At 45.0% G+C, this 26630-nt stretch overlaps 2 protein-coding genes across 2 annotated transcripts in view; both read left to right on the forward strand.

Moving 5' to 3' along the window:
• The window catches only part of LOC137626927 (liprin-beta-1-like), a 378890-nt gene that overhangs the window by 350182 nt on the left and 2078 nt on the right, over positions 1–26630 (forward strand). The gene's annotated exons all lie outside the window — the stretch shown is intronic.
• Positions 8142–24805, forward strand: RpS21 (ribosomal protein S21). The gene is made up of 4 exons (XM_068357846.1): positions 8142–8314; positions 24216–24287; positions 24518–24573; positions 24778–24805. The coding sequence occupies exons 1-4, from the start codon at positions 8201–8203 to the stop codon at positions 24785–24787; spliced, it is 252 nt and encodes an 83-aa protein (XP_068213947.1). The 5' UTR covers positions 8142–8200; the 3' UTR covers positions 24788–24805.

The raw sequence follows: 26630 nt of genomic DNA on the forward strand, positions 1-26630 counted from the left end.
TCTCTGCAGTTGTTGACGTTCAGAACGTTCAACTTGCACTCTATCGTTACGATAGAGAAAGAATGTTCACGGTTTCACGTTGCAGTAAGAGTAACCGTGTCTAGCGTTTTGTTCATTCTTTCTTAACTTAATGGTTTTGATCCTAATAAAGGAACTTTTCATTTTGGGAAATATTTCAGTTTTTTCCTTTAACAATAATGTGTTTTAACGATATATATGATTGGGCTCTTCTCTCAGGTTCTAAGTCGAGAGAGAGAGAGAGAGAGAGAGAGAGATAGAGACGGAGGGAGAAAGAGGAGGATAAACGTTTCATTCAAGCCTGCCAGGCGTACGAGTAACGTCGTTATCGTTTTTGCTCTTCTCCCTAGTCTCTTTAGGGGAAGAAAGTAAACGTTTCTAGAGTGATCTAGTGTTTAGTCTCTTTCCAGCCACTGAATTATCTTTCATTAGATTTTTGTTACATTGTAATTCTGTTTTCGCAATTACTAACTTTTGAGAAAGGATAGAATTGCGTGTTTCAGGTACAAACCACTTAAAGTTTCGAGTTCAGTGAAATAAGTGCAAACAGAAAATCAAAGTGATAAGTGATTAGCGCAAAGTGTGTCAGTGTTGTGCGTGAGGGTACTTCTGTGCGCGCCAGTCGTCCTCCCAGTCCGGGACCTCTTGCAAGCTCCCAAGCCCAGGGGAGAAGCAATGTCGAAGGGCATAAGGGTTCAGCAGGCCTTGATCGGCGCACAGAAGTATCCTCGGTGGTTGTGGGCGTGTCTTACCGAGACCGTCACTCCCACCCGCAGACGATTGAGCCCTTATTTTGCTCGTCTGCAGAAGAGATTTAGGGGAGAAAACGCTGGTCTCAGGTCTCAAGACCTCTTAAACGTAAAGTCCAGACCTATGCCAGACGTACGAAGTTAGAGTTCTACAACCCGGATGCAGTCATTGGGTTAGCTCTGACTCTCCTCAGTCATCAGTTGAATGCACTCCGCCTAAGAGGAGTAAGGTTCTGCTGCAACAGATCTCTGCTGTTAAGGCTTTACCTCAGCAGACCTTAGTGTCTGCCGACCCCAAGTTGACTCTACTGCAGTCCATGCAGTCACAACTTTCGGTCTTGATGCGTGAGTGTCGGGCTGAGAGTGTTGCGCCTCCGCCTCCGCCTACACTCCCTCCGCCTGCGCTCGCTCCGCCTGATCGCAGTACCACCTGCCAGGCGTACGATGTTGAGCCACGTTCTGAGTTTGCTGTTCCCAGTGGTGTTCAGCCTCCGCCTTCTTTAAGGCAACCTTTTCAATGGGATCAGGAGGATTATACCTCTCTTCCTCCGCCTCCACTTGCTGCTCCACCAGTGATGCAACACTCGGTTGAGGTACAAAAACCTCTCCCGTCCTTGAGTCAGTCTCCTCAGCTCTCGCTGCAGCGAGCTCAACCCTCCACAAGGCAAGCACCACTACACCTTAGCCTTGCGCCTCAGGAGCCTCAGCTTGCGAGACATTTACCTTGTTCTGCGCAGCCTCTACCTCATCGCGCTCCGCTCACACCACAGGAACAGGAACTTGCTACTCCGCTTCCGCCAACCGCTCAGCAAGCGCAACCCTTGGGTTCAGCCACTCATGCCAGGAGTCAGCCTCCTCCACCCATGCGCCTACCTTCTGCTACTTCCTTTGATCAGCCTTTGCAGACTGAGCCTCAGGTGTTCCCTCAACAGAGTCTTGAAGAGGAAACCACAACTATTGTTGTTCCAGCTCGTTCTGACTCTGCTGTTCAGCATACCTTACCTCCATTTTCAAACCTTATGATAATGGAGGTTATTTGTATTACTTATAAAAATATATTTGTATTCCTTGCAATATATTTTTAACAATATCGCAGAATATGGCAAAAAATATGAATCATGAGTTATGAATGTAAGGTAAATATTATGTTGATATTTAAACCCCATGCAAGCATGCATAAAGCACTCTAGCACTGGTCATGGAATTTCTGAGAAATGTTAAACGCCATGCACACGCTCTGCTTACCTTACAGCATGCTCTGTATACAGCATGCTCTGCTTACAGCATGCTCTGCATACTACATGCTCTGCATACAGCATGCTCTGCATTCAGCATGCTCTGCATACAACATGCTCTACATACAGCATGCTCTGCATACAACATGCTCTGCATACAGCATGCTCTGCATTCAGCATGCTCTGCATACAACATGCTCTGCATACAGCATGCTCTGCATTCAGCATGCTCTGCATACAACATGCTCTGCATACAGCATGCTCTGCATTCAGCATGCTCTGCATACAACATGCTCTACATACAGCATGCTCTGCATACAACATGCTCTACATACAGCATGCTCTGCATACAGCATACTCGGCATACAACATGCTCTGCATACCTTACCGCATGCTTCTCAGTCACACATCTTTGGTTGTTGCCAACTCACTAGACTGTCAAGCAGTTTCATAACGTTGCCTTCTAGTCTGCTGCTTTTGCACCAGTGAACCCTCACTGAGAGAACTTAGCTTTTCTTGGATATGGTCCCTGTAGATGAGAAAGTTCTTTTCTCCCTCCTTCTGATATTCCCTTGAGGACTCTGTCATTTGGAGGGAGCCTTTAGCTGCATAGCCTCTTATGGACTTTTATTTAAGCATAACATGCTTCCAGGGAAGGTAATGGTTCCACTTCAGTCGCTAATCCCGTCTGTTACCACACCTGCTCCCTTAGACCTTGAGCTGTGTTGCAAGACATGCAGTCCAAGCTTAGTCCTTGTTAGAGGATTTTTTATTTACGGAGTCAATGTGTCACGGGGAAGACGTTCAACAACCAACAGAAGTGACTTGTTGTGACGCAGTGCGACAACCTCAGCAACCCGATAAGGAGTTGTCTGTACGACCCAGACAGTCTAGACAGATTCGGGTTGTCACTGTACTTCCTCGCTTGCCCATGATTGACAGTTCACAGACTGTGCAGCAGTATCATGATCTTGTGTCCGGCTCCGTCAGACGACTGGCTTTTAAGAGCTCCCACAAGTCGTCGCTGTCTGGAGATTTTCAAATGGACTATGGATCTGACCAAGGAACTGGGCCTCCTGGTCAATTTTGAGGAGTCTCAGCTCGTTCCATCCCAGACCATTGTCTCCTTGGGTATGGATCTTCAGAGTCGAGCTTTTCGGACTTTTCCGTCGGCCCCAAGGATCTTCCAAGCCCTAGAATGCATCCAGAGCATGCTGAGAAGGAACCGATGCTCAGTCAGGTAGTGGATGAGTCTAACAGGGACACTTTCATCGCTGGCCCTGTTCATCGTGTTAGGGAGACTCCACCTCCCCCCTCTTCAGTATCATCTAGCTGCTCACTGGATAAAGGACATGACGCTAGAGACGGTCTCAGTTCCTGTTTCCGAAGAGAGGAGGTCTTCTCTCGCGTGGTGTAAGAACAGCTTTCTTCTCAAGGAAGTCTACCTTTGGCTGTTCAGAAACACGACCGCCGTCTCCTCTCGGACGCATCAGACACGGGCTGGGGTGCGACTTTGGACGGACAAGAATGCTCGGGAACATGGAATCAGGAGCAAAGGACACTTCACATCATTTGCAAGAAGTTGTTGGCGGTTATTCTGGCCTTGATAAACTTCAAGTCCCTCCAGCTTAACAAAGTGGTGGAGGTGGACTCTGACAACACCACAGCCCTGGCTTACATCTTCAAGCAGGGAGGGACTCTTTCGTGGAAGTTGTTCTAGATCGCAAGGGACCTACTCATCTGGTCTTAAGATCGAAAGCTAACTGGTAACGAGGTTCATTCAGGGCGGTATGAATGTCATGGCAGATCACCTCAGACGGAAGGGTCAGGTCATCCCCACAGAGTGGACCCTTCTCAAGAATGTTTGCAACAGACTTTGGGCCCTGTGGGGTCAGCCAACCATAGATCTGTTCACTACCTCGATAACCTAGAGACTCCTGTTGTATTGTTCTCCGATTCCAGACCCAGCAGCAGTTCACGTGGATGCTTTTCTGCTGGATTGGTTCCATCTCGACCTGTATGCATTCCCGCCGTTCAAGATTGTCAACAGGGTACTTCAGAAGTTCTCCTCTCACAAAGGGACACGGCTGACGTTGGTTGGCTCCGCTCTGGTCCGCGAGAGAATGGTTCTTAGAGGTACTGCAATGGCTGGTCGACATTCCCAGGACTCTTCCTCTAGGAGTGAACCTTCTAAGTCTACCTCACGTAAAGAAGGTACACCCAATCCTCCACGCTCTTCGTCTGACTGCCTTCAGACTTTCGAAAGACTCTCAAGAGCTAGGGGCTTTTCGAAGGAGGCAGCCAGAGCGATTGCCAAAGCAAGGAGAACATCCACTCTCAGAATCTATCAGTCTCAAGGGGAAGTCTTCCGTAGCTGGTACAAGACCAATGCAGTTTCCTCAACCAGTACCACTGTAACCCAGATTGCTGACTTCCTGTTATATCTAAGGAAAGTAAGATCCCTTTCAGCTCCTACGATCAAGGGTTACAGAAGTATGTTGGCAGCGGTTTTCCGCCACAGAGGCTTGGATCTTTCCACCAACAAAGATCTACAGGACCTCCCTAGGTCTTTTGAGACCTCAAAGGAACGTCGGTTGTCCACTCCAGGCTGGAATCTAGACGTGGTCCTAAGGTTCCTTATGTCATCAAGATTTGAACCTCTCCAATCAGCCTCTTTTTAGGACCTCACATTAAAAACTCTTTTCCTCGTGTGCTTGACAACAGCTAAAAGAGTAAGTGAGATCCACGCCTTCAGCAGGATCATTGTTTTCACATCTGAAACGGCTACATGTTCCTTGCAGCTCGGTTTTTGCTAAACGAGCTTCCTTCACGTCCTTGGCCTAAGTCGTTCGAGATCCCAAGCCTGTCCAACTTGGTGGGGAATGATCTGAAGAGAGTACTTTGCCCAGTTAGAGCTCTTAGGTACTATCTAAAAAGGTCTTAACCTTTACAAGGACAATCAGAAGCCTTATAGTGTGCTATCAAGAAACCTTCTTTTCCAAGTTCTAAGAACTCAGTTTCTTACTATTCAGGCTTCTGATTAGAGAAACACATTCTCATCTGAAGGAAGAAGACCTTGCTTTGCTGAAGGTAAGGACACATGAAGTGGGAGCTGTGGCTACTTCAGTGGCCTTCAAACAGAACCATTCTCTGCAGAGTGTTATGGATGCAACCTATTGGAGAAACAAGTCAGTGTTCGCATCATTCTATCTCAAAGATGTCCAGTCTCTTTACGAGTACTGCTACACCCTGGGACCATTCGTAGCAACGAATGCAGTAGTAGGCGAGGGCTCAGCCACTACATTCCCATAATCCCATAACCTTTTAACCTTTCTCTTGAATACTTTTTATGGGTTGTACGGTCGGCTAAGAAGCCTTCCACATCCTTGTTGATTTGGCGGGTGGTCAATTCTTTCTTGAGAAGCGCCGAGGTTAAAGGTTGTGATGAGGTCCTTTAGTATGGGTTGCAGCCCTGTATACTTTAGCACCTTTGAGTTGATTCAGCCTCCCAAGAGGAACGCTGCGCTCAGTAAGGAAGACGATCTTATTAAAGGCAGAGTAACGGTTCAAGTCGACTTCCTTACCAGGTACTTATTATTTCATTGTTATTGTGGATAACTGATTATATGAAATACGGGATACTTAGCTATCCTTTAGTCTTGTACACTGGTTTTTCACCCACCCCCCTGGGTGTAAATCAGCTACATGATTATCGGGTAAGTTTAATATTGAAAAATGTTATTTTTATTAGTAAAATAAATTTTTGAATATACTTACCCGATAATCATGATTTAATCGACCCTCCCTTCCTCCCCATAGAGAACCAGTGGACCGAGGAATAATTGAGGAGGTGTCAACAAGAAGTACTTGAGTACCTGGCCACAGGTGGCGCTGGTAAATACACCCCCTTCTAGTATTGTGATAGCTGGCATATCCCTCCATAGAATTCTGTCGGGCAACGGAGTTGACAGCTACATGATTATCGGGTAAGTATATTCAAAAATTTATTTTACTAATAAAAATAACATATTTTGGTGTTATTTTTTATTATCTAAACTATCAACTTTTTACAGCTCTGTAAAAGTTGAGATTGACTCGTTCTCTGGTTTATCTCCTTTTAAATAATACACCTGATAATGATGAACTTGGTTCTATTAATTTTTGCTTGGTTGTGACTTCCGTAGCTTGCAGTTTAACATTACTGTATTTCAGTGCTCCTCTGTTTTGGCGAATATTTTTACCTTATTTTTAATATCTAAATCACTTGGTGCACTATATTTATTAACATAAGCAAATATCCTGATTGATGCTCCCATTACCCCGTTTAACTCGGAATTATTGAATTCTTATTGGATACAAAAATGCATTCCTGCAATTTCCCGGGTCAGGTGGTGTCCAGTTTCCAAATTTGATTTTCATAAAAAAATAATTTATCTTTTTGGTAAGTACTTTCCCGGGATATTTAGAACATTCTGAAGTTTTGATTTTATATAAGATTGCAATAAGGTTGAACAAAAGTCGGTTATACTGCTGATCTATCAACATGTATACACCCTTCTTATCTACCCTGAGCCTTTGTATATTGACGAACGAGACCTGTGTACTGTATATAGAAAATGGTAATTTTCCTTGGCATTATCTAGGTAGTCCGTAGCAGTGGCCGTCGTATTGCAAAACCCCATAACTAATTACTGTAGGTGTATTTACAGCCATATTGGTCTGCTGAATTAATATACCGGTAATTATTCGTCGGGATTTGCTCACAAGTTAACATTTATCTCATTGCTTTTGTTACTTTTAACTGGTCTGCTCTGCTTTGGCTCACTTTTTTCCACAAGTTAACATTCTCATTGCTGCTCTGTTCTGGCAAGCAGTACATGTTGAGCTACATTTGCTAGTCACTAGGCAAGTATGTTGACGTTATCTTAATGATCATAAACACTGTTCAATGTAATGAATGATGATGTAAACACATAGCTGTACTTACATTATTGAAAGTCTCTTGAGGTCTGGATCATCTGGCTATATCGCCTATTCAAAGGATGGACAACTCCCTCTTTATAGCAGCTGACCGGCATGGCACGAAGAAGATTGAATGGTAGATTGGGACAGACCAAGTTTTGCTATTATAACATAGGTTTAGCTTGTTTAGAAAATATTTTCCTTTTTTGTTCAGTCTTTCTTTGTCATGAACAGTTTGCACAATGCCAAAAGTACATATCCTTGGCATTGGGAGTCAATCCTGTGAAAACTATACCCCTTTCCACCATTACAACACTTTGTATAATGGCCATTAAATTCACCAAGCAGTCATTTCATTAATAAATATGAAGTAAAACTCCCCATTGTAGGGTAGAGTATAATAGTAAAATTTTGGGGTTTTCAAGTTCTCTATTAAATCACACGTAAAAAGTACGAAATTGTGTAGCTCTCAAAGGTACATGTGCCATTTTCATGTCTGGGCTGCTAATAACAAACAACGTTGCACTATGCATGATGCACACATCACTCGGTTTCAATTTTGAGGTGTTGACTTCTGATTGAGTAAAAAAAAAAAAAGGCAATTGGCCAGGTCAAGTGAGGTTCCCAAAGGGTTTCTAATTACCCGGTTTCACCTATTAGTTCTACGGTCTACAGTGCAGTACTGCTAAAATGATGAAAACATCATCTATAGCTAGCTATTTCTAGGAACTACAGAAACAGGAAATCCACTCTAAGGAATGTGAACTGCCAACAACATTTTTGGAGTAATTTTTAATGATACTAAAAAACATTCTTGATCTTTCTGGTAGGTATATATCAGGGATTTTAGAACCAACTGAAAGGGTTTGATCCTATACAAGATTGTGATAAGGTTGTAAATAAGGGAAGGGAGGTCTGCTGGGCCGTCTGTACACATCAACCCCCTACCCAGACCTGGCATAACCTGAATATTGATGAAATGTATTGTATGACCAACTACCCCTTTTAAATCAAAACAAAATTCAACAGCTGTTCCCAGTTTGTGCTAAAGAGTACACGCTAGTACTGTATGACGGATACAGTTTTGTAAGGCAAATTATTTTTTAACTAATTTGGTTTTGGGTTTATTGTACATATATTTGTATTTACATGTAAAATATGGTATACAGTACATAAACATCCTAACATACCTTTTATTTTTTCAGAAGTCACCTTTGGTAAAACCCAACAGACATCATGCAGAACGACTCTGGAGAATACGTGGATTTGTATGTGCCACGCAAGTGCTCTGCCTCAAACAGAATCATCCATGCCAAGGATCATGCTTCCATCCAGATCAACTTGGCAGAGGTACTTTATTATGTTTTTCATTGTGGTATAAGGAAAGTTTTTTAGTTTTTATACAGGCTAACCAATTCAAATTCTTGTACAGTACTTAAATTTTAAAGCTAAAACCATTCCTGGAATTGTATATGATCTTTTTTTATAGTGTTTGTGGGAATCTTGTTTTGCCAACTGTACCGTATTATGTCCTGTGTCCTCAGTATGTGTGACTATTTTTTCACCTAATTTAAGAAGCTGTTAAAACTTAATGAAGTGGTGGTAGGTAGTTAGATTGTGGTTTTATTTTAAGTGTCGGGTACAGGCATACTTCTGGCATTGTCATGTTGCTGCATTAATCTTTTGTCTTTTTCCTTCAGACAGATGGGGTGGCAATTTATGTGCAGCGGACATTAGAAGGAAACAAATATATTTGTACTGAAGTTGTTTTCCAATAAATGTTGCTGTGGCAGTTTTCTGTGCAAACCTGATTTCCACATTCTTGTTCCTGTTTGCTGTTTATTCTCTCGCTAGTGTGGTGATGTCAATGGCAACTTAATCCTTTGGGAGGTTGCAATCCTTAGACATCACTGAGCTCGGTCATAAGAAGCAGGTTTGTTCCGTAACCGAAATACAAACCACGCTATTTACAAAGGGTTATTACTTTTAGCGTAGCTGAAATGGCGAGCCATTAGAATTTAACGAGGGTGTATTACCCCCGCGCTAGTTAGCGGGGGGGGTAGGGGAGTGGTAGCTAGCTACCCCTCCTCCCCCTCACACACAGGTGAATACTCACTTTCACTTTTGGCTCGGACTGTGACAGACGTCTCTGTCTTGGTCCTCGCTTGGCAGCCATTGTCTGTTTTGTCTTTACTTAATCGCTTACTTTTCTTTTACTCAATATATATGTAAACATGTTTTCATGTTTGTATATATATTTGAGTATAGAAATAAGTAAGTTTCCTTTTCAGATGTGTGTGTGTAGTGTACGATATCTACGTGGAGGCCTCGGCAGTTAGGCCACCACGGCCTAATTTTATGGGTTGCGATCGAGTTTGACTTCGGTCTTTCTCTCTCTCTCTCTCTTGAGGTCGTTCACCCTTTTACTATGTTTTACTACGCCCTTGTAGCTTCCTTCCCGTGTGGGTGGGGTTGCTACGCCGTACATTTTGTCTCAATTAGTTTATGAATCTAATTGTAGTTGTTAATTTTTCAGCTTGTAGAACGATTCCTTTCGGGGTTTTCGTTTTTTTCTTTAGTGTTCATTCTTTTTTTAAATTACATAATTACATAGTTACATAATTATAATTGTTATAATTCTGTTTTGGTTACAGCTCTCCTTCCGCGAGTGTAAGTGGTTGTGAGGGCACGTGCCTGTTGTGTAATTCTTGTTCCTTTTCCTCGGGATTCCTCTTCGGAGCCTTCCCGGGGGAATGAATGTGTACTAATATTATTTGTTTTATTTTTTTACAGTTACCGATCTAGTTCGTTTCTGTAATATAGCAACGGTGTGAGCTGTCTGGTTGAGTCCTGGGGATTCGGCTGTTGCTGCCTCCCCCCTTGTATTGTCGTCAGGGGCGTGTCTCCTTCTACTGGTAGTACTCCCGTGTCGACGGACAGCTCTCCAGTTCATTTTAGAACAGTCAGGAGGCTTGCCTCCTTGGGCGGATAACTTTCCTTCCGAGGGAAGTTTTTTTCCTGTCCAGGCTTGAGCTTTTCCTTTTTTGGGGGGTTCTTCTCTTGCCTTTTTTTTCGTGCGACTATGCTCTTGGTGCTGAGCGGTCGCACCTGCAGTTTCGCTCAAGGGGCTGGGCAACTGCAGGGGCTCCTCTTCGGAGGATTACCCCTTTTAGGTCACTGGCTGACCAGTCTCTTCCACGAAGTGTTTCTCTGTCGTTCGCGAGAGAGTACACTCATAGAGACTCCTCTTCGGAGGTTTCTTCTGTTGCTGTTGCTGTTGGCCTCCCTCGCCGTAAGGCCCTCCGTCCGCCTCGTCGTAAGGGCCTCTCATCTCCCTATAAGGGTGCTTGAGGCGCCTTTTTGAATCTCCGTTTGCAGCCTACAACTTCTTTTTCTCGATCTTCCGTCTTGGTGCAGATGGACAGCAGTCTAATCTCGTCTCCCGACGGGCAACGGTCTTCCCGACGGACAACGGTCTTCCCGACGGACAGCGGTCTTCCGACGGACATCAGTCTCCCGGCGGACAACGATCCCTTCGGGGCAAAGGGTTGCCCCCACGGGGGTTCTTCCCTTGCGTGTCAGGGTTTCCCTGCGCGCCCTTCTGTTCGTCAGCGCTCTCCTGTTCGTCAGCGCTTTCAAGATGATCTTCCCTGCGGTTCCTGTTACGTGCCCTGTGCGCCCACGTTCGCCCTCGCGATCTAGAACTTCGGTTCAGGTCGGGGTCAAGGACTCTTCTTTGCGCAGGCTTCCACGCGTAGCCTTCTGCTCGTCAGCGATCATCAGCTCGTCAGCGATCATCAGCTCGCCAGCGATCGTCAGCTCGTCAGCGATCATCAGCTCGCCAGCGATCTCCGGATCGCCCACGTGTGTTACAGCTGGCACGCCAACGTTCTCCAACACTTCTGAAGGAACATGGTTCGCCAGCTACTAGCTCAACTGCGGATGCTGATCGCCATCGCGCGACCCTCAACTGCAGATGCTGATCGCCATCGCGCGACCCTCAACTGCGGATGCTGATCGCCATCGCGCGACCCTCAACTGCGGATGCTGATCGCCATCGCGCGACCCTCAACTGCAGATGCTGATCGCCATCGCGCGACCCTCAACTGCAGATGCTGATCGCCATCGCGCGACCCTCAACTGCAGATGCTGATCGCCATCGCGCGACCCTCAACTGCGGATGCTGATCGCCATCGCGCGACCCTCAACTGCGGATGCTGATCGCCATCGCGCGACCCTCAACTGCGGATGCTGATCGCCATCGCGCGACCCTCAACTGCGGATGCTGATCGCCATCGCACAACCCTGAACGATTGCCCGCTTACGCATGCTGCTCCTCATCGCACAACCCTGAACGATCGCCCTCTTGCGGATGCTGATCACCATCGCACCCTTTCACGCGATCATTCACCTGCGCATGCTGCTCGCCATCGCACAACCCTGAACGATTGCCCGCTTACGCATGCTGCTCCTCATCGCACAACCCTGAACGATCGCCCTCCTGCAGATGCTGATCACCATCGCACCCTTTCACGCGATCATTCACCTGCGCATGCTGCTCGCCATCGCACAACCCTGAACGATTGCCCGCTTACGCATGCTGCTCCTCATCGCACAACCCTGAACGATCGCCCTCCTGCAGATGCTGATCACCATCGCACCCTTTCACGCGATCATTCACCTGCGCATGCTGCTCGCCATCGCACAACCCTGCACGATTGCCCGCTTACGCATGCTGCTCCTCATCGCACAACCCTGAACGCTCGCCCTCTTGCGGATGCTGATCACCATCGCACCCTATCACGCGATCATTCACCTACACATGCTGCTCGCCATCGCTTACCGCCAGCGATCTTCTTCACCTACGCGGCAGCACGATCCCTCGCCGTCACGCCCATTCGCCTGCGCGCCCGCGCGATCGCTCGCCTGCGCGCCCGCGCGATCGCTCGCCTGCGCGCCCGCGCGATCGCTCGCCTGCGCGCCCGCGCGATCGCTCGCCTGCGCGCCCGCGCGATCGCTCGCCTGCGCGCCCGCGCGATCGCTCGCCTGCGCGCCCGCGCGATCGCTCGCCTGCGCGCCCGCGCGATCGCTCGCCTGCGCGCCCGCGCGATCGCTCGCCTGCGCGCCCTCGCGACCGCTCGCCTGCGCGCCCGCGCGACCGCTCGCCTGCGCGCCCTCGCGACCGCTCGCCTTTGCGCGACCGTTCGCCCTCGCGCGACCATAGTTCGCGGCGAATTCCACAGCCGGTGGTAGCAGCAGGGACGCGTGCTCCTAGGCGGCACTCGGGATCACCTCCATCCAAGCACAGGTTGGTAGTGCAGGACGAAGACAGGTCAGTACAGCATTCTTCCCACCTTCTTTTCAGGCAGGAACCGTCGTGTCCTCTCCAAAGGATCGCCCGATCCCTTTCACCTTAGCGAGGATTTCGGACTCTGTGTCCTTGGAGCAGCAGACATGGTTTGATCCGCTGGCACGGGCGTTAATGAGGGTTATGAAACCAGCACTCACCGGCCAGGGTAACAAACCAGCGGCTGTCTCTCCTACGCTGAAGAGAAAGAGAGGAGTGGACTTCGTGGTGACTTCCCCCAGGGCGAAGTTGGTTCCCAAGAGGTCGGTCTCGAGGGTCCCCTCTCCTGCACGAGTACTCTCTCCTTCTCCCGCCCTGGAAGGATTTTTGGCGGGGGGGCTTTCCGTTGAAGATTTCTCCATCGGACAAGGGGTGACTGCTTACCTCTTCCTCTGGGAGCTTATCAGGTTCTTTCCCTCCTCGGTTACGGCCCGAGGTTTGGTTCAAGGAAGCTACAGGAAGATCAAGGGTACTTTCCTCCTCTCGAGCTCAGGCACCTTGGCCTTTCGTCGTTAAGTATCTACTTGCGGACAAGCTCGATGTTGTACCATCTGGACGCACTGACTGAAGGCTTCCTTCGGGTGTCTCATCTGTGGAGGTCAACGACCTCAGACACCCTTCCATCCTTGAGAAGAGTTTTGTCTTTGCCCAAGGACAGAGACTTAAACATCTGCTGTGCGGAGTAAATCGACTTCCGGTTTCACTCCTCCAAGGCGCTTTCTTCCAGACTCTGCAGGGCTCCAGCTCCCTTTTCTTTCAACCACGTCGGCCTAAGTTATCGGCTACGACAACTGGGACAAGGTGTCCAATTGCAGTTTCCTCCTGTCAGGAACAGATGGCACGGGAGACTCCCCCGGGGGGGCATAGTCCTAAAAGGAGTTCACGAACTCTAGGATTGCAGGTTTTTTCGCTGGGAGGATGCTTAAGGTTACTCATCCGAATGACAGCTTCCCGATGCCCATTCCCGCACAATCTCTGTGAGTAGCCAAGGATATCGCGCCTGCCGTCTCTGTCAGCGAATTCAGTGTCTCTGAACCTCTATGCCATAGCATCAGCAGAGTTGCCCGGTTGGGCAGAATGATCCATACCTTAGGCGAAGGTCTTCCTTAGGATCATCGACGGCTTCACCCCCGGCCCCCTCAGTCGATCCTTTCTTGTAAGGAAGGATCTGAGAGGGGATGTCCATAGTCGACCTCTCAGCCCTGATCAAGTTTGTCGAACAAACTTTGGCCAGCGTAGACCAGCAGAATCGATCAGACTGGTAACGAGGCGACAGGACTCCTTTAACCCTGGATCGGAAGGACGGGTACTTTCAGTTTCCATTCCATCCATCTTCCAGGGTGCTCGTCGAATTCAGCCTAAACTGCAAGTATTCCTGCTTATGATGCAGTGTGGCTATCCCGCCGTGGCATAGCAGGTTTGTTTCCCCAGAGAACTCTCCCTGCCTTCCTCTTGGCCGCTCAGGTGCAGACTTCCGCCTCCTCTGCTGTTTGGAGGGCTGGTCAACTCCGGTAGGCTCGGGTTTCGACCTTCTTCAGCGCCGGGAAAAGCTTCCGAATGCTGACCATGAGTGTGGGCTCATGGTATTTTGCTTGGAGCCTTCTCTTCCTCTGCCTCAACATCTGGAGTATCTGGCCATGATATTGAGTCAACCGCCTTACCACGTTGGAAACCCCGCTTCTCGTCCGTCCAGCGAGGTTAAGCAACGTCGGTACTTGGATGGGTGACCACCTGGGGACGCCAGATTCTGTTACCACATCCTCCGAGCCTTCCTTTCGGTTGACTGTGGCAAGACTGAGGAGAGTCGCAGTACCTGTTCTCAGTCAAGCAGAGTTTTCAGCCCTACCTCGGAACGTTTCCTAGTTCTTCTTTCCTCATTGACCCGTTTATAGTCCGAACGGTCGCCTCAGGATAAGTTCCATGTGGGGCGATCCAAGTTCCGGTGGCTTCAGGCAATGTTTAACCGGACTCCCTGGCCCTATGGGACCAGCGGAACTATTAAACCTGCAATGGGTGTTGACCTATGGAGCCTCTTGATGGTAGTGGATATTCTCGTCCTTTCCCCACATTCTTGATGCGGTTCTCAGACTCGTCAAAGGAAAGGGGGGGGGGGCATGTTCCGGTCCAGGCCTATGGTCAAGACCTGAAGGATACCTCTCCATCATTCAGGCAGGCTTAAGGGCCTTAGTCTGGCCCCTCTTCAGATCCTACCGCTCCTGCCAAGTCGCCCCGTTGCGTGTCGACTTCATGCTAACCAGCAGGGGACGCATTTTCACACCTTCACATCTTGCAGTAGAGATACCGGGATGATTGAGATTCTCTCAATTCCACCATCGGCTCTCTCATTCCAGGCAGGGGAATGTTTCTCTCAGACTATCCGAGCAGAGCCTCATAGAGAGAGTGTACCTAAGGGTCTTTGACCTTGGGTAACCAGCAAGTGCTGGTCTGGGGGACCTGATCGCGACAGCTTGGAACCTCAAGCTTCCGCTAGTTTTCCCCCCAGTCTCAGACCCCGAGACTCTGGCAAGATGCATTCCGGTGATGGTGGGACAACTTCGACGCCTGCGTCTTCCCTCCTTTTTGTCTGCGGACAATGGGTCTCAACAAAACCAGGTTGTCTGTCAACCTTTCAATGGGAGAGCTCCACTGGGACTATGCGCAGAACGGTTTCTGGACCCTCTGCTTCCCCTGACGGAACTCCCGGGAGAGCTTCTCCCACGGCGCAGACTACTCAAGCAACCACACTGCGACATCTCTCCCGAACCGGGACGTCGCTTCGGCTTCATGCCTGGAGACACTACGCTTCCTCCTCTAGAAGAGACAACCCGCTACAGTCGCGGTACGGAGGTCGCGTCATCTGCGATAGTCATCCACAGGGGTCTCCCAGGCAAAGTGAAGAGTCTAAGGTGGTTGGTGCCGTGGGAGATATACCTCTTCCCGTGAGGCCTCTTCTCCAGCAATAACGGTCTTATTGCCTTTCGGCGGGAGGAAACTCCTTTCCGCTCTTGGCAATGAAGCCTGTCGCTCAGCCTTTCCCTGACCTTCAGGCTTAAAGGAATAACTTTTTCCTGCCCGCTGGATCTATCCTCGCTCATGCGAAGCTACGATCGTCCCTGCCCTAGTCGGAGGAAGACCTCCAACTTGGAGCATGGCTCGGACTTTTAGTCCTTTAAGAGATCTTCTCAAGACCCTTTTATGACAGGCCTCGGATTGTATTCCGCCTTGGGTCTTCTGCTCACTCTGGCCACGGCCAGTGTGTAAGCAATCTTCTTGGTCTCTTACTACTCCCCCCCTTTCTAAGGAAGAGGGGAAGGCAACATTCAGGCTCGCTCCTGAGTTGTTGGCTAGACTCAGAATCTGAGGGTCCCGACCCTTCGGTCCGATTCATTCAAGATTTTGAGTCTCCATTCTGTGTCTGATGTCCCAAGACCTTCTCTTTCTTGCCAGTACAGGAATCGAGAGGTTAGCGCTGGGAACAGCTGCAGTTTGGCCTCAGTTGCAGCCGATTTGGGAACACAAGGAGGACATGGGGGGAGAGTCACCAGTATACCTCTTCAGCCCGGACTCAAGGACATTCATCTCGACCTGTCTTCAGACCCTCCCCCGTCACGTCGCCCTACAGCACGATGTTGGATACATCGCAACGTCCCTCGCCTTCGAGTAATACTACTCTGTGACGCAGGTGCTACAAGCTGGAGTCTGGAAGCGTCTGATGACCTTCGCAGCCCGCTTCCTGCAGGGCGTGACCCACAGGAGTCTCGATACGTTTTCTATCGCTCTGTGGTGGCTACACAACAGCTGGTCTAACCTCAGGCTCCTTTTTGGACAGGTAGCAGAAGGTTGAGGGCATTGTTATCAGGTTTTAGTCTGCATGAACGAAAGAAGTATGTCTGGCCCTTACTTCTTTCTTCATCATCCCCTCTACGGGGAAGCAGCATCCTGGTCTCTGCATAGCTGACCTCGAACCTCTGCAGGTAAACCATGCTTCCTTGTGTTCCGAGTATTGAGTCAATACTGTCGCGTCCCCCATACCCTGACGAGGTGGTATTGGGAACGTCCTAACCCAGAGTTCCTTCTGGAACTCCAGGTCAACTGCCTAGGACGGGTCACACTTCTTCCTTCACACACAAGCTTACGTAGGCCACATGGTTCCTTGCGGTGCAAGGAACTTGTGAGGTGCAGGGACTCCTTTTCTCGAGTGCGACTCACTCGGATTCTGAGTCCCCGGGTAAAGCCAAAGCCAGTATGGCTGGGGACTTTCCACCCTTCCTAAGGGATAAGTCACCCTTTGTAAATAGCGTGGTTTGTATTTCGGTTACGGAACAAATGACAAATTCGAAGATAATTTGTATTTTTCCTAACCATACAAACCTTAGCTATTTACACATATTTGCCCGCCAGCCCTGTCCCCCAAGACAAGTCCTACCTCTAAGTGAAAGTGAGTATTCACCTGTGTGTGAGGGGGAGGAGGGGTAGCTAGCTACCACTCCCCTACCCCCCCCGCTAACTAGCGCGGGGGTAATACACCCTCGTTAAATTCTAATGGCTCGCCATTTCAGCTACGCTAAAAGTAATAACCCTTTGTAAATAGCTAAGGTTTGTATGGTTAGGAAAAATACAAATTATCTTCGAATTTGTCATTTTGCTGCCGCTCATAGGAAAGGGAAGGGCTGCCTGTTATCTTTGTCTTCCTGATCCTGGAAAGGTGTTATTACATAACATCTGATTGTGCAGTCTCTTCCTAGAGTTCTTGTGGTCTCTTTTCCTTTGAGTGTGCTGTCATTGACCTCTGTGACCCAGTAGCAGGCAAACTTCAAGTTCCTCCTTCTTCTCTGCCTCATCTTTATGAGGAAGTCTTCCCTGCTAAGTCTAGAGGAGTATAAATTGAAGACATCATCCAGGATACTCAGGAAGACCGATCAGTAGTGATCGCATACATATGGCTCCTGTTGTTCGAGACATTACTGTACAAGGAACCTTCCTGTTTATTGCCATAACTGTCTCCCATAACAGGAGGGAAAGTCGGCACACTCAACTTTTGGGAGGTATTTCTGTTCAAAACTTCACACCCCTTTTACCTATGATCAGTCTCATAATGGAAAAAATGCAGTTGTCACTTGAAAGAAACATCAGCGTGCACTACTATACGAAATTGAGAGCATAATCTACCAGTTTAGTTAAAGCTGCTGCCCTTTTTCTCCATTCTTCGATGATATCCCTCTCGAGAGAGAGGGAGAAGCAATGTGTGGAGAGAGATGTCCATTAATGTGAAGAAATATCAGTACATGCCGCTATGGCACCCATGTTCAGTCTCGTACCAAGTGTAGTGCTCTTGACTGAATGTTACCACTTGACTACATTGTCTAAGATGACCAATTAACATAGCCATGTCTCCAAAGGTCTCTCCCTTATATGTAAGGGGGATCATACTGAGATCTTACCTAGCATGCAGAAATACATGGTACAGGTGTTCACATGCTTGTTACCACCACTCATTCTTGGACTAGAACCAAAATCTGAATAAAAGGTGCCTCCCTGTGAGCCATCCTTATTTTGACGGTTCTTGACATAGAGTTCACCACCTATCAGAAGGATCATGGTGGATGAACTCCCCATCATACAAGCAAGGGGGTGAGGAATGTAAGCAGAGGCCATCTCATCAGTCCCTATAGACACGTCTATACGTGTACTGGCTCAGAACGTAATGCCTTCCAATCTCGCTTGGCTTTGTCTTTACGATCACCAAACAAGAGCGTGATAACGTCTGAGGCCTGTCTGGTCTCTTGCAGATATATCCACACACTTGTGTCCATGATTGGCGAACATTACCCTGATGACGTCGGCAGACCATCTTGTCATGGACCTCTTCCTCACAGGTCTCCTGCTGAATGACCGGCCATTCACCTGGGATCCACGTGCTTGTTGGTCTCCTTGCCTTTTTACTTGAATGATCATGATATTTTAGTCACCTGTCACCTGCAGTAGAGGTTCCACAACTCTGATATATCTTATCACTTCACAAGAAGAGGTTCTCCAGCACCTCTTCTGAGAGTGGCGCTTGTTGCTCTAGACATTGTAAGATGTTTCCCGATATTAGTTCTCTGATGTGTATCAGGCAAAATTGTCCATCCTATGTGGTTAAGGCCAGGGATGGAATACTTCTGTCTCTACAGTATTCCCCTTGGAACAGATTTTCTTGCATACATACGAAAGGATAAATGCCTTTTAGTCTCAGCAGTAATTGGATATCGTTCGGCCTTGAGCCAGGTACTGAAACTCATAAGAGGGATATTTCCTCTTAATGGAAATTATACATGCTTATGGAACTACAGTGAACCCTCGCTACTTCGCGGTTCGACAATCGCGGATTCACCATAACCCATATATATATACATATCGCGGATTTTCCGGAAAATTCGAAAATACCGCGAAATCTGAAGACAACCAAATACGATATTTTGTTACCTGTAATTCCATTAATACTGTAATTAGTAATATCTGCTCTTACTGATTGTTCATTGCATTACATATGATATATAATTCAGCACAGAAAGAAATAAAACACGAAAAGAGAATGTGATCATACGATAATTCAGTACGTAGTAAAATTAAATCGAACATGAAACGCAAATCAGATGCAGTCATACCATATTAGAATGGTGTGTACTGTAATGGATGTGCTTCTTTTCCATGAATCTTTTGTATGTATACGTACGTAGTACAGTACTGCATCCAATAATATTCTTTGTTGCAAAAATCACATTTCGAATACTGTAAGCGTACGAGAGAGAGAGAGAGAGAGAGGCGTAAAATAGCGTACGTAAATTTTTATTATTATTGTTATTATTATTATTATTATTGTTGTTGTTAATAAAATTATTATTGTTATTATTATTATCATTATTATTATTATTATTACTGTACAGTATTATTATCATTATTTATTATTATTACGGTATTGTACTTAATCTACGTACGTTCATTATGAGTAACCAACGCATCATGTACTGTAAGACGGGTTGTGATTGGTTCAAGCGTTGATAGATGACGAATCAAAACTCAAGTTTTGTTATCTAGCCTGTGATTGGTGTTTTGCCCGCATCTTCTACCCGCAGCATCAAAGTTCTCGCGGGGCTGGATCGTTCACTTTCTCTTTCCGCGTATTGCTGAGTAGACGTTCTTAAGTTTGTGAAGTTTAATCTGTGCTGTGTGCGACTGTTTTAAGTTGAACTTTTTGTTGAACTTTCTGTTAAATCCTACTGTACAATGCCTCCCAAGCATTCTGCTTCTAGTAAGGCTGGTAGTGAGCCTAAACGCCACCGAAGGATGATGACGATAGCTGAGAAGATTACGCTTCTCGACATGTTAAAAGATGGTAGAAGTTACGCGGCCGCCGGCCGCCATTTTAGCATCAACGAATCCACCGTTCGCTATATCAAAAAGGACGAGGTGAACATTAGAAAGACTGCTGCAATCACCTTTAGCAGATCAGCGAAGCGAGTCGTTACAACGCGTAATAAAACGATCGTACGCATGGAAGGTGCTTTAGCTGTGTGGATTGCCGACTGCCGGAAGAAGAACATAGCGTTGGATACGAACACCATCCGAACAAAGGCTTTGAGCTTGTATGAGAATTTTGCGGCAAAGGAACCTCATGACGACGATGGCGACCATGCTGAAGAAGATGATGATGTAGATGAACCTCAACCAGGGACCTCCACTGATTCCCAGCGTCAGAAACAACGTTTTTCCGCCAGCAAAGGATGGTTCGCGAAGTTTCAGAAACGCTTCGCCCTGAAAAGCGTTTCCCTGCATGGGGAGTCTGCTTCCGCTGACACTGCCGCTGCTGAAACTTACGTGAACCAGACTTTCAAGAACATTATCGCTGAAGGTGGATACAAGCCGGAACAAGTGTTTAATATGGATGAAACCGGCTTGTTTTGGAAGAGAATGCCGTCGCGAACTTTCCTGTTCAAAGAGGAAGCCAAAGCCTCTGGCTTTAAGGCATTCAAGGATCGCGTTACCCTCGTGATGTGTGGCAATGCTGCTGGATTTTTGTTAAAGCCGGGGCTTATTTATAAGTCGAAAAATCCTCGCGCTTTGAAAAATAAAAATAAGAATCTCCTTCCCGTGTACTGGATGCATAATCAAAAAGCATGGATTACGAAGATGCTGACCTCCAACTGGTTCCACCAGTGTTTCATCCCGCAAGTCCATGAATATCTCTTAGAGAAGGGCTTGCCATTCAAGATCCTTCTCCTTATGGATAACGCTGGTGGACACGCAACTGACCTGTCGCGTGAGGGCGTTCAGGTTGAGTTCCTGCCACCCAACACCACGTCATTAATTCAACCGATGGACCAGGGGGTTATCAGGGCGTTCAAGGCCCTCTACACGAAGAATACCTTGGCGGACCTCGTTGCGTGTGTGGATGCTGCCCAAGATGACGAGGATGAAGATTTCAACTTGAAGGCGTACTGGCGGCAGTACACCATAGCCACGTGCCTGCAGAATATTCAAAAGGCACTTCAAGAGATGAAACCTGCAACCGTGAATGCGAGCTGGAAGAATCTGTGGCCCGATATTGTTTACGACGACAAGGGATTTACTCCGTCGGAAATCCAACACTCTGCAATACGGAAATCTGTGCAGTTGGCTGCCATAATTGGAGGTGACGGGTTTGGCGACATGACGACTGAAGACGTCGACGAGTTGTTGGACTGCCATTCCCAGCCCCTAACTGACGCAGACCTCGAAGACCTGACGAAATCGGCAAGTGAGGAAGAGAGTGAGGGTACCCAGGAAGAGACCCAAGAAAATGTCGAAGAAAGGGGCTTAACATTAGAACGGCTTGCCAAGTTCTGCAACCATATGAAGGAGGCGAAAGAAATGTTGCAAGAGTGGGACGAGGATATGGTTCGCTCGATGCAATTCTGCAACAAGATCGATGAAGACATGACTCCCTACAAAATGCTCTTGGATCGAAAAAAGAAGCAGCGGCAACAACTTCCGATCACAATGTTCTTCCAGCCTCGCAAAAAAGAGCCAGTTCCTCCTGCTAGTACGCCTTCGGAAGAAATTGAAGAAGTTGAAGAGGTGTCCCAGGAAAAGACACCTCCGTCTGAAGAGACGTAAAATACTATCATTGACTGCACAGTAGAACACATCATCAGCTTCATCATCATCATTTCTACTGTGCAGCAAATTCATCGCCATCACCATTCAAGTTTTTCTTCAACTTCTTTCGTGGTGAGTACAGTAACAATCTTTATTTTTTACTTTAACCTGTTTTATAGTTTAGTAATGTACGTACTGTATGCATTAAGTTAAAGGGAAGGTTTTAAAAGTCTACATGTTGTAACCTATCATATTTTTTTTGTTTAAAATTTACATTTACGTACGTAAAACAATCTCTCTCTCTCTCTCTCTCTCTCTCTCTCTCTCTCTCTCTCTCTCTCTCTCTACTCTCTCTCTCTCTACTCTCTCTCTCTCTACTCTCTCTCTCTCTCTCTCTCTCTCTCTCTCTCTCTCTCTCTCTCTCTCTCTGTTTTCCTGCTTTGCTACGTACAAGTACTGTATAATTTATATTTGTAAGGTAACATATTTTGTAAATGCTTTTACTGTAAATACTGTATGTACTGTATCATTATTTATCACTATCATCATGCACGTTAAATGCCTTGTTTGTTCTGAGCGTGGTTGTTTACTGAGCGTACACGCCGTCGTTTCAGGCGGCGTCATAAAGAAAAAGATTTCATTTGGAAGTCCTAAGAAAAATACGTAAACTAAAACATTGGTAATAAAAAAATCAACATACAGTACTGTATAATCAATATAATCGATGCAAAAACTAACCTATACATATATGTGTACACTAAATGAGTTTGTTTCTTCATTATGATCAGAGATGAACGTAAACAAAACATTGGTTGCCATTTTTTATCGTGCTTTTTAGGTGTTTAGGAAACGCATGATATAAAATCGCCTTTAATATTTGTGCCTGTTTTAGTTTAGGGTGCTGTAGTACATGCATTAAGTGTTCTGTACATTAAAGGGTGGTTTGTTAACAGTACTACGTACAAGGGAAGGTTTTAAAAGTCCGAATATACATGTTAAATAAATAGGTAAATATGCTGTCACTACTTCGCGGATTTTCACCTATCGCGCCCGCGTCTGGAACCTATCTACCGCGATAAACGAGGGTTCACTGTACCTGTCATGGTAACTTTTAGCCAGAGATGTGACCAAGTTGTTGCAGTCCTTAGGTAAGAGTTCATGTGAACTATTAATTAGCCTCACATAGCGACCTATCTTAGAAACGGTCTTTCTTTTTGCTTTGGCTTCGCCTATGTGCATAAGGGAAATAAACAGCCTTTTGTACTTCCTCTCAGTCTGAGCTCTGGAGATAGGTTTTTTTTATCTTTTGTTCCCTGTATTGTAGCAATAACGCAAAATCCGTCTGTCATAGATTTCAGGATTTCATTATTTAAATTTTTTTCCCCTACGGGAAGTAACTGATGATCTGGATGAGTTACTTTAGTGTCCTGTAAGGGCACGAAAGGTCTACCTCAAGAGAACCAAGACTGTCAGACCTACTGTAGGTTATACATCCTTATTAATATGCACTAGTAAAGGAAAAAGTCACACCAAGAATAGTCTCTCCTTTTGGCTGGGAAAACTATTAAATTAGCCTTAGATTCCCTAATGCCTCATTCGAAGCCAAGATGTGCGCCCATGAGATAAGAAGAATTGGTGCAACTCTATCCTACGAGATAAATCTCCCGCCTAAAAGTTTAGACACAGGAGTATGGAAACGTTGCACATTATTTACGGGAATGACAAGACTGAAGGTATCATGACCTAAGGTAGCAGTTACAATGCAAGACTAGAATGAGTTAGTGTCTGGTCCTTTGTCCCTGTTTCTTCCCTTCTTAGGGCATAGCTGTGGGATCCCATGGAGCTGAGCGAATGCTGATACAGGTAAACACCACCTATATCTGGCAGGTTTTCTGTTTCTGTTTAAATAGAAGTGTTCAATTCCATTAACCTACCGCGGGAGGAGAAGGCTTATATGTACAAGCAGACCCATTAATGGTAAATGCCTAACTTAAGACTCGCTAGTCTACGATATAGATTTTCTTGTGCAACAGTTTTGGTTGTCTTTTCCATGAACCTGGCGGTACGTTCGACCCTGGTTTCCGAGGTGTCTGGTATACAGAGCTCCGTGCCTTATCAGGCCAGAGTATAGCTATCGTAGGAATTTAGCCAGCCAATTTGGTAATAGGAACTTCCACCCACCTAAGAAGTCTCCTATTAAAGGGTGAAGGTTTGTATAAGAACAAATCGCAAATTTCAGTCATTTGTATTTTTTGTAATTTAGTCTTTTCACTTGACTTCCTGATTTTACCTTCTCAAAAGTCCCAGATGAAATAGAAGGGACTGTTCAGTGTATTGGCAAAAGGTGTAGGGCTTCCCTGGCACCGGCTATTGTCGACGCCTTGTTATAAGTTTTAAAATTGCACTTGAATCTATCTTTTATTAAAGGACTCAGGTTTGTATAGTTGAGAAAAATACAAATTCCTTTAAATTTGTGATATATCAATTTTGCCACCTTTATACTGTTCGAATATTTGCATGTCGATGAAAAAATAGAGGTATGTCAACCGATGTCTTAGACCTTTAAAGTCATATTTGATGACTTGTGGGTGTTAGATTTTGTACTCCATAGTTTGCATTATGGTCAAGGTCAAATATATTGCTTCATAGCTTTGTAAATATCCACCAAAATATACTGCTAGCTAAAGGTTTGCCAGTAAATAATGAAAGATGGAGGTTCAAGGGTTACATAATATTTATATGATTTAACCAAATGAAACTGATAACAACTTCCTTATTTTCATTTAGGTTGATGAAAGTACTGGAAGAATGACCGGACAATATAAGACCTATGCTATTTGCGGTGAAATCAGAAAGATGGTAAGCATGTGTTTTTTTTTTTTTTGCAAGATAATTTCTTTATGAAGTAAAATGCAAAATTTTGTAATATTGATTCTGCTGTTTTTACATTTACTGTTATTTGTTGAATCCAAAAGTCAGAATTTGATTATTGTTGGGAATCACTATGAAGTGGACAGGTACTCCTGTGTGAAAGCCCATATGACGAAAAGCCACCTTTCAGCCTCAATCTATGATTTTAATTTTTACAGGGCGAGTCCGATGACTGTTTGGCGCGATTGGCCAAAAAAGATGGTGTACTTCCCAAGTAAGTGTAATTTTACAGTATTTTGATCTTGTTGAAAAGTTTGAATTATTGAGTATACTGTACTCCCAGATTTTTATTGATTACGAGTGCATAAATTGTTCATGTTTACAAATGCTATGTAATGTAGTAAAGGTTAAATAGTGTTGTCACTATATTTTCATTGTAAAAATTATATGGTAATGCTGGTTTTTTTTCCTTCCCCAGGAACTATTAAATAAACTGAAATTAGTTTCATGTGGTTTGATTTTGCCTTCATTTATTTTTATTTAAAACATTATTTGGAAAACACTAAGGTAGTGTGTGTGTGTTTATTGCATTAGGTTTTGCCAAGTGGAAGATGATTTAGATGTCGGTGACAGCTTTGTAATGTTATGCGTGGGGTTTAGGTTACAGGCGTGAAGATCAAGAATCCACGACTGCTTCAAGTTAGCATTTTTTTTTTTTTTTTTTTTTTCTCTCTATAATTCAAAGTCACTGTTCTATTGTGTATCTTTTAGTTGTTCCAGTGCAAATACAAGCTTTCCATTTATATTGGGTAAATTCTTTTTGGTGAAGCTTAACTAGCCATGATGATTTTTAGTGAGGGATAACGACCACCCGCTAGTTACCTCGCTCATACCTAAGTTGAGTAACCTTGACTTACGTAGTTTCGAGTTGTCTTTCGAATTTACTTCGGTTGTCAAAAATAATACAGGCACATGGAAAAATAAAAGTCTAGTTTTTAGTCATTAATAATAATAATAATAATAATGTTTATTGGACAAAAACATATATACATACAAAATATTTACAAAAAAAGATTCGGTCCAAGCCCATGTGGAGCAGAGCTCTTCGGGCAATAATACAATAAAATAATATCATCAATTAAAAAAAATTTATAAAAAGTAAATATTGATATCGATAAACTAAATGTACTCATATATATACATAAGAATATACATATGCATACAAATACATATACACACACATGTACATATACATACACATGTACACATAGACACATAAATGAGATTTTTAGCCTAAAAATAAATGGAAATGTACAGTATATTCGTATAATAAAGTATGATAAAGAAGGGCGGAATAATAAATAGTACAAATTTTGAATTTAACATTGATATGGTAGAAATGCTAGACTTACAAATGTATACAAGCAATAAAGAATATAAGAATTAAGAACATTATTGCATTAATGGTTAGTTCATGAAGAAATGTCTACTAATAAAACTTAGTACACAGATAATAACATATTAGTATATGATTTTTTAAAAGATCGAATGCTAAGCAATGCCTTAAGATAAGCAGGCAGAGTATTCCATTGTTTAACTCCCTGATAGAGATAAAACTGTTCACATTTCTTTACACGTACGAAGGGAAGAGTTAAGTTAGTCTCTCTTGTTCCATATTGGTGTGCTGATTGTACCTGAATTATTTTTTGTCTAATGGATGGATATTTATGCAGCGAAAGGGTTTGAAACATCAAATTCATTAAGGAGAGTTTGTAGGTATCCTCCAACTTCAGAATCGAGAGAGACCGGAATAGAGGTGATGTATGAGCTAAATAATCACTCGAAGTTATTATTCTCACCAGTTTTTTTTGCATAATGATTAGCGGTTGCAGGACGTTTCTACTGCAACTCCCCCACGCTGTAATGCAGTAATTTAGATGAGGAGATACTAAAGAGTGGTAGAGTTGTTTTAATATATATAGCGGGAAATAATCCTTCAGCCTATATATGATACCTATAACTGGAAATTTTATTGACTATCATATCCACATGCTTACTGAAGGTTAATTTATTGTCAAACATTACTCCTAATAATTTTCCACTGGATTTCTGGTCAAGAGTGTGATTTCCTATTGCAACTCTTATGTTACCGGGAACTTTGCGCAAAGAAAATATTATGAAATATGTTTTTCTCTCATTTAGGGTCAATTTATTCGATAGTAACCAATTTTTAACATTATTTAAGTTAGCAGTTAAAGAATTACAAAGAGAATAAATATTTTTATGACAAAGATGGAGCGTGGTGTCATCGGCAAAAAGTATGGAGTTTAA

The sequence above is a fragment of the Palaemon carinicauda genome, chromosome 2 (assembly GCF_036898095.1).
Source record: "Palaemon carinicauda isolate YSFRI2023 chromosome 2, ASM3689809v2, whole genome shotgun sequence".
In the NCBI taxonomy this organism is placed as follows: Eukaryota; Metazoa; Arthropoda; class Malacostraca; order Decapoda; family Palaemonidae; genus Palaemon; species Palaemon carinicauda.

What these genes read in the sequence shown, in the direction of transcription:
- RpS21 (XM_068357846.1), top strand. Translation starts at nt 8,201, where the DNA reads ATGCAGAACGACTCTGGAGAATACGTGGATTTGTATGTGCCACGCAAG. An exon ending in TCCAGATCAACTTGGCAGAG is followed by an intron (nt 8,315 to 24,215) that starts GTACTTTATTAT and finishes ATTTTCATTTAG; the next exon opens with GTTGATGAAAGTACTGGAAG. An exon ending in GCGGTGAAATCAGAAAGATG is followed by an intron (nt 24,288 to 24,517) that starts GTAAGCATGTGT and finishes TAATTTTTACAG; the next exon opens with GGCGAGTCCGATGACTGTTT.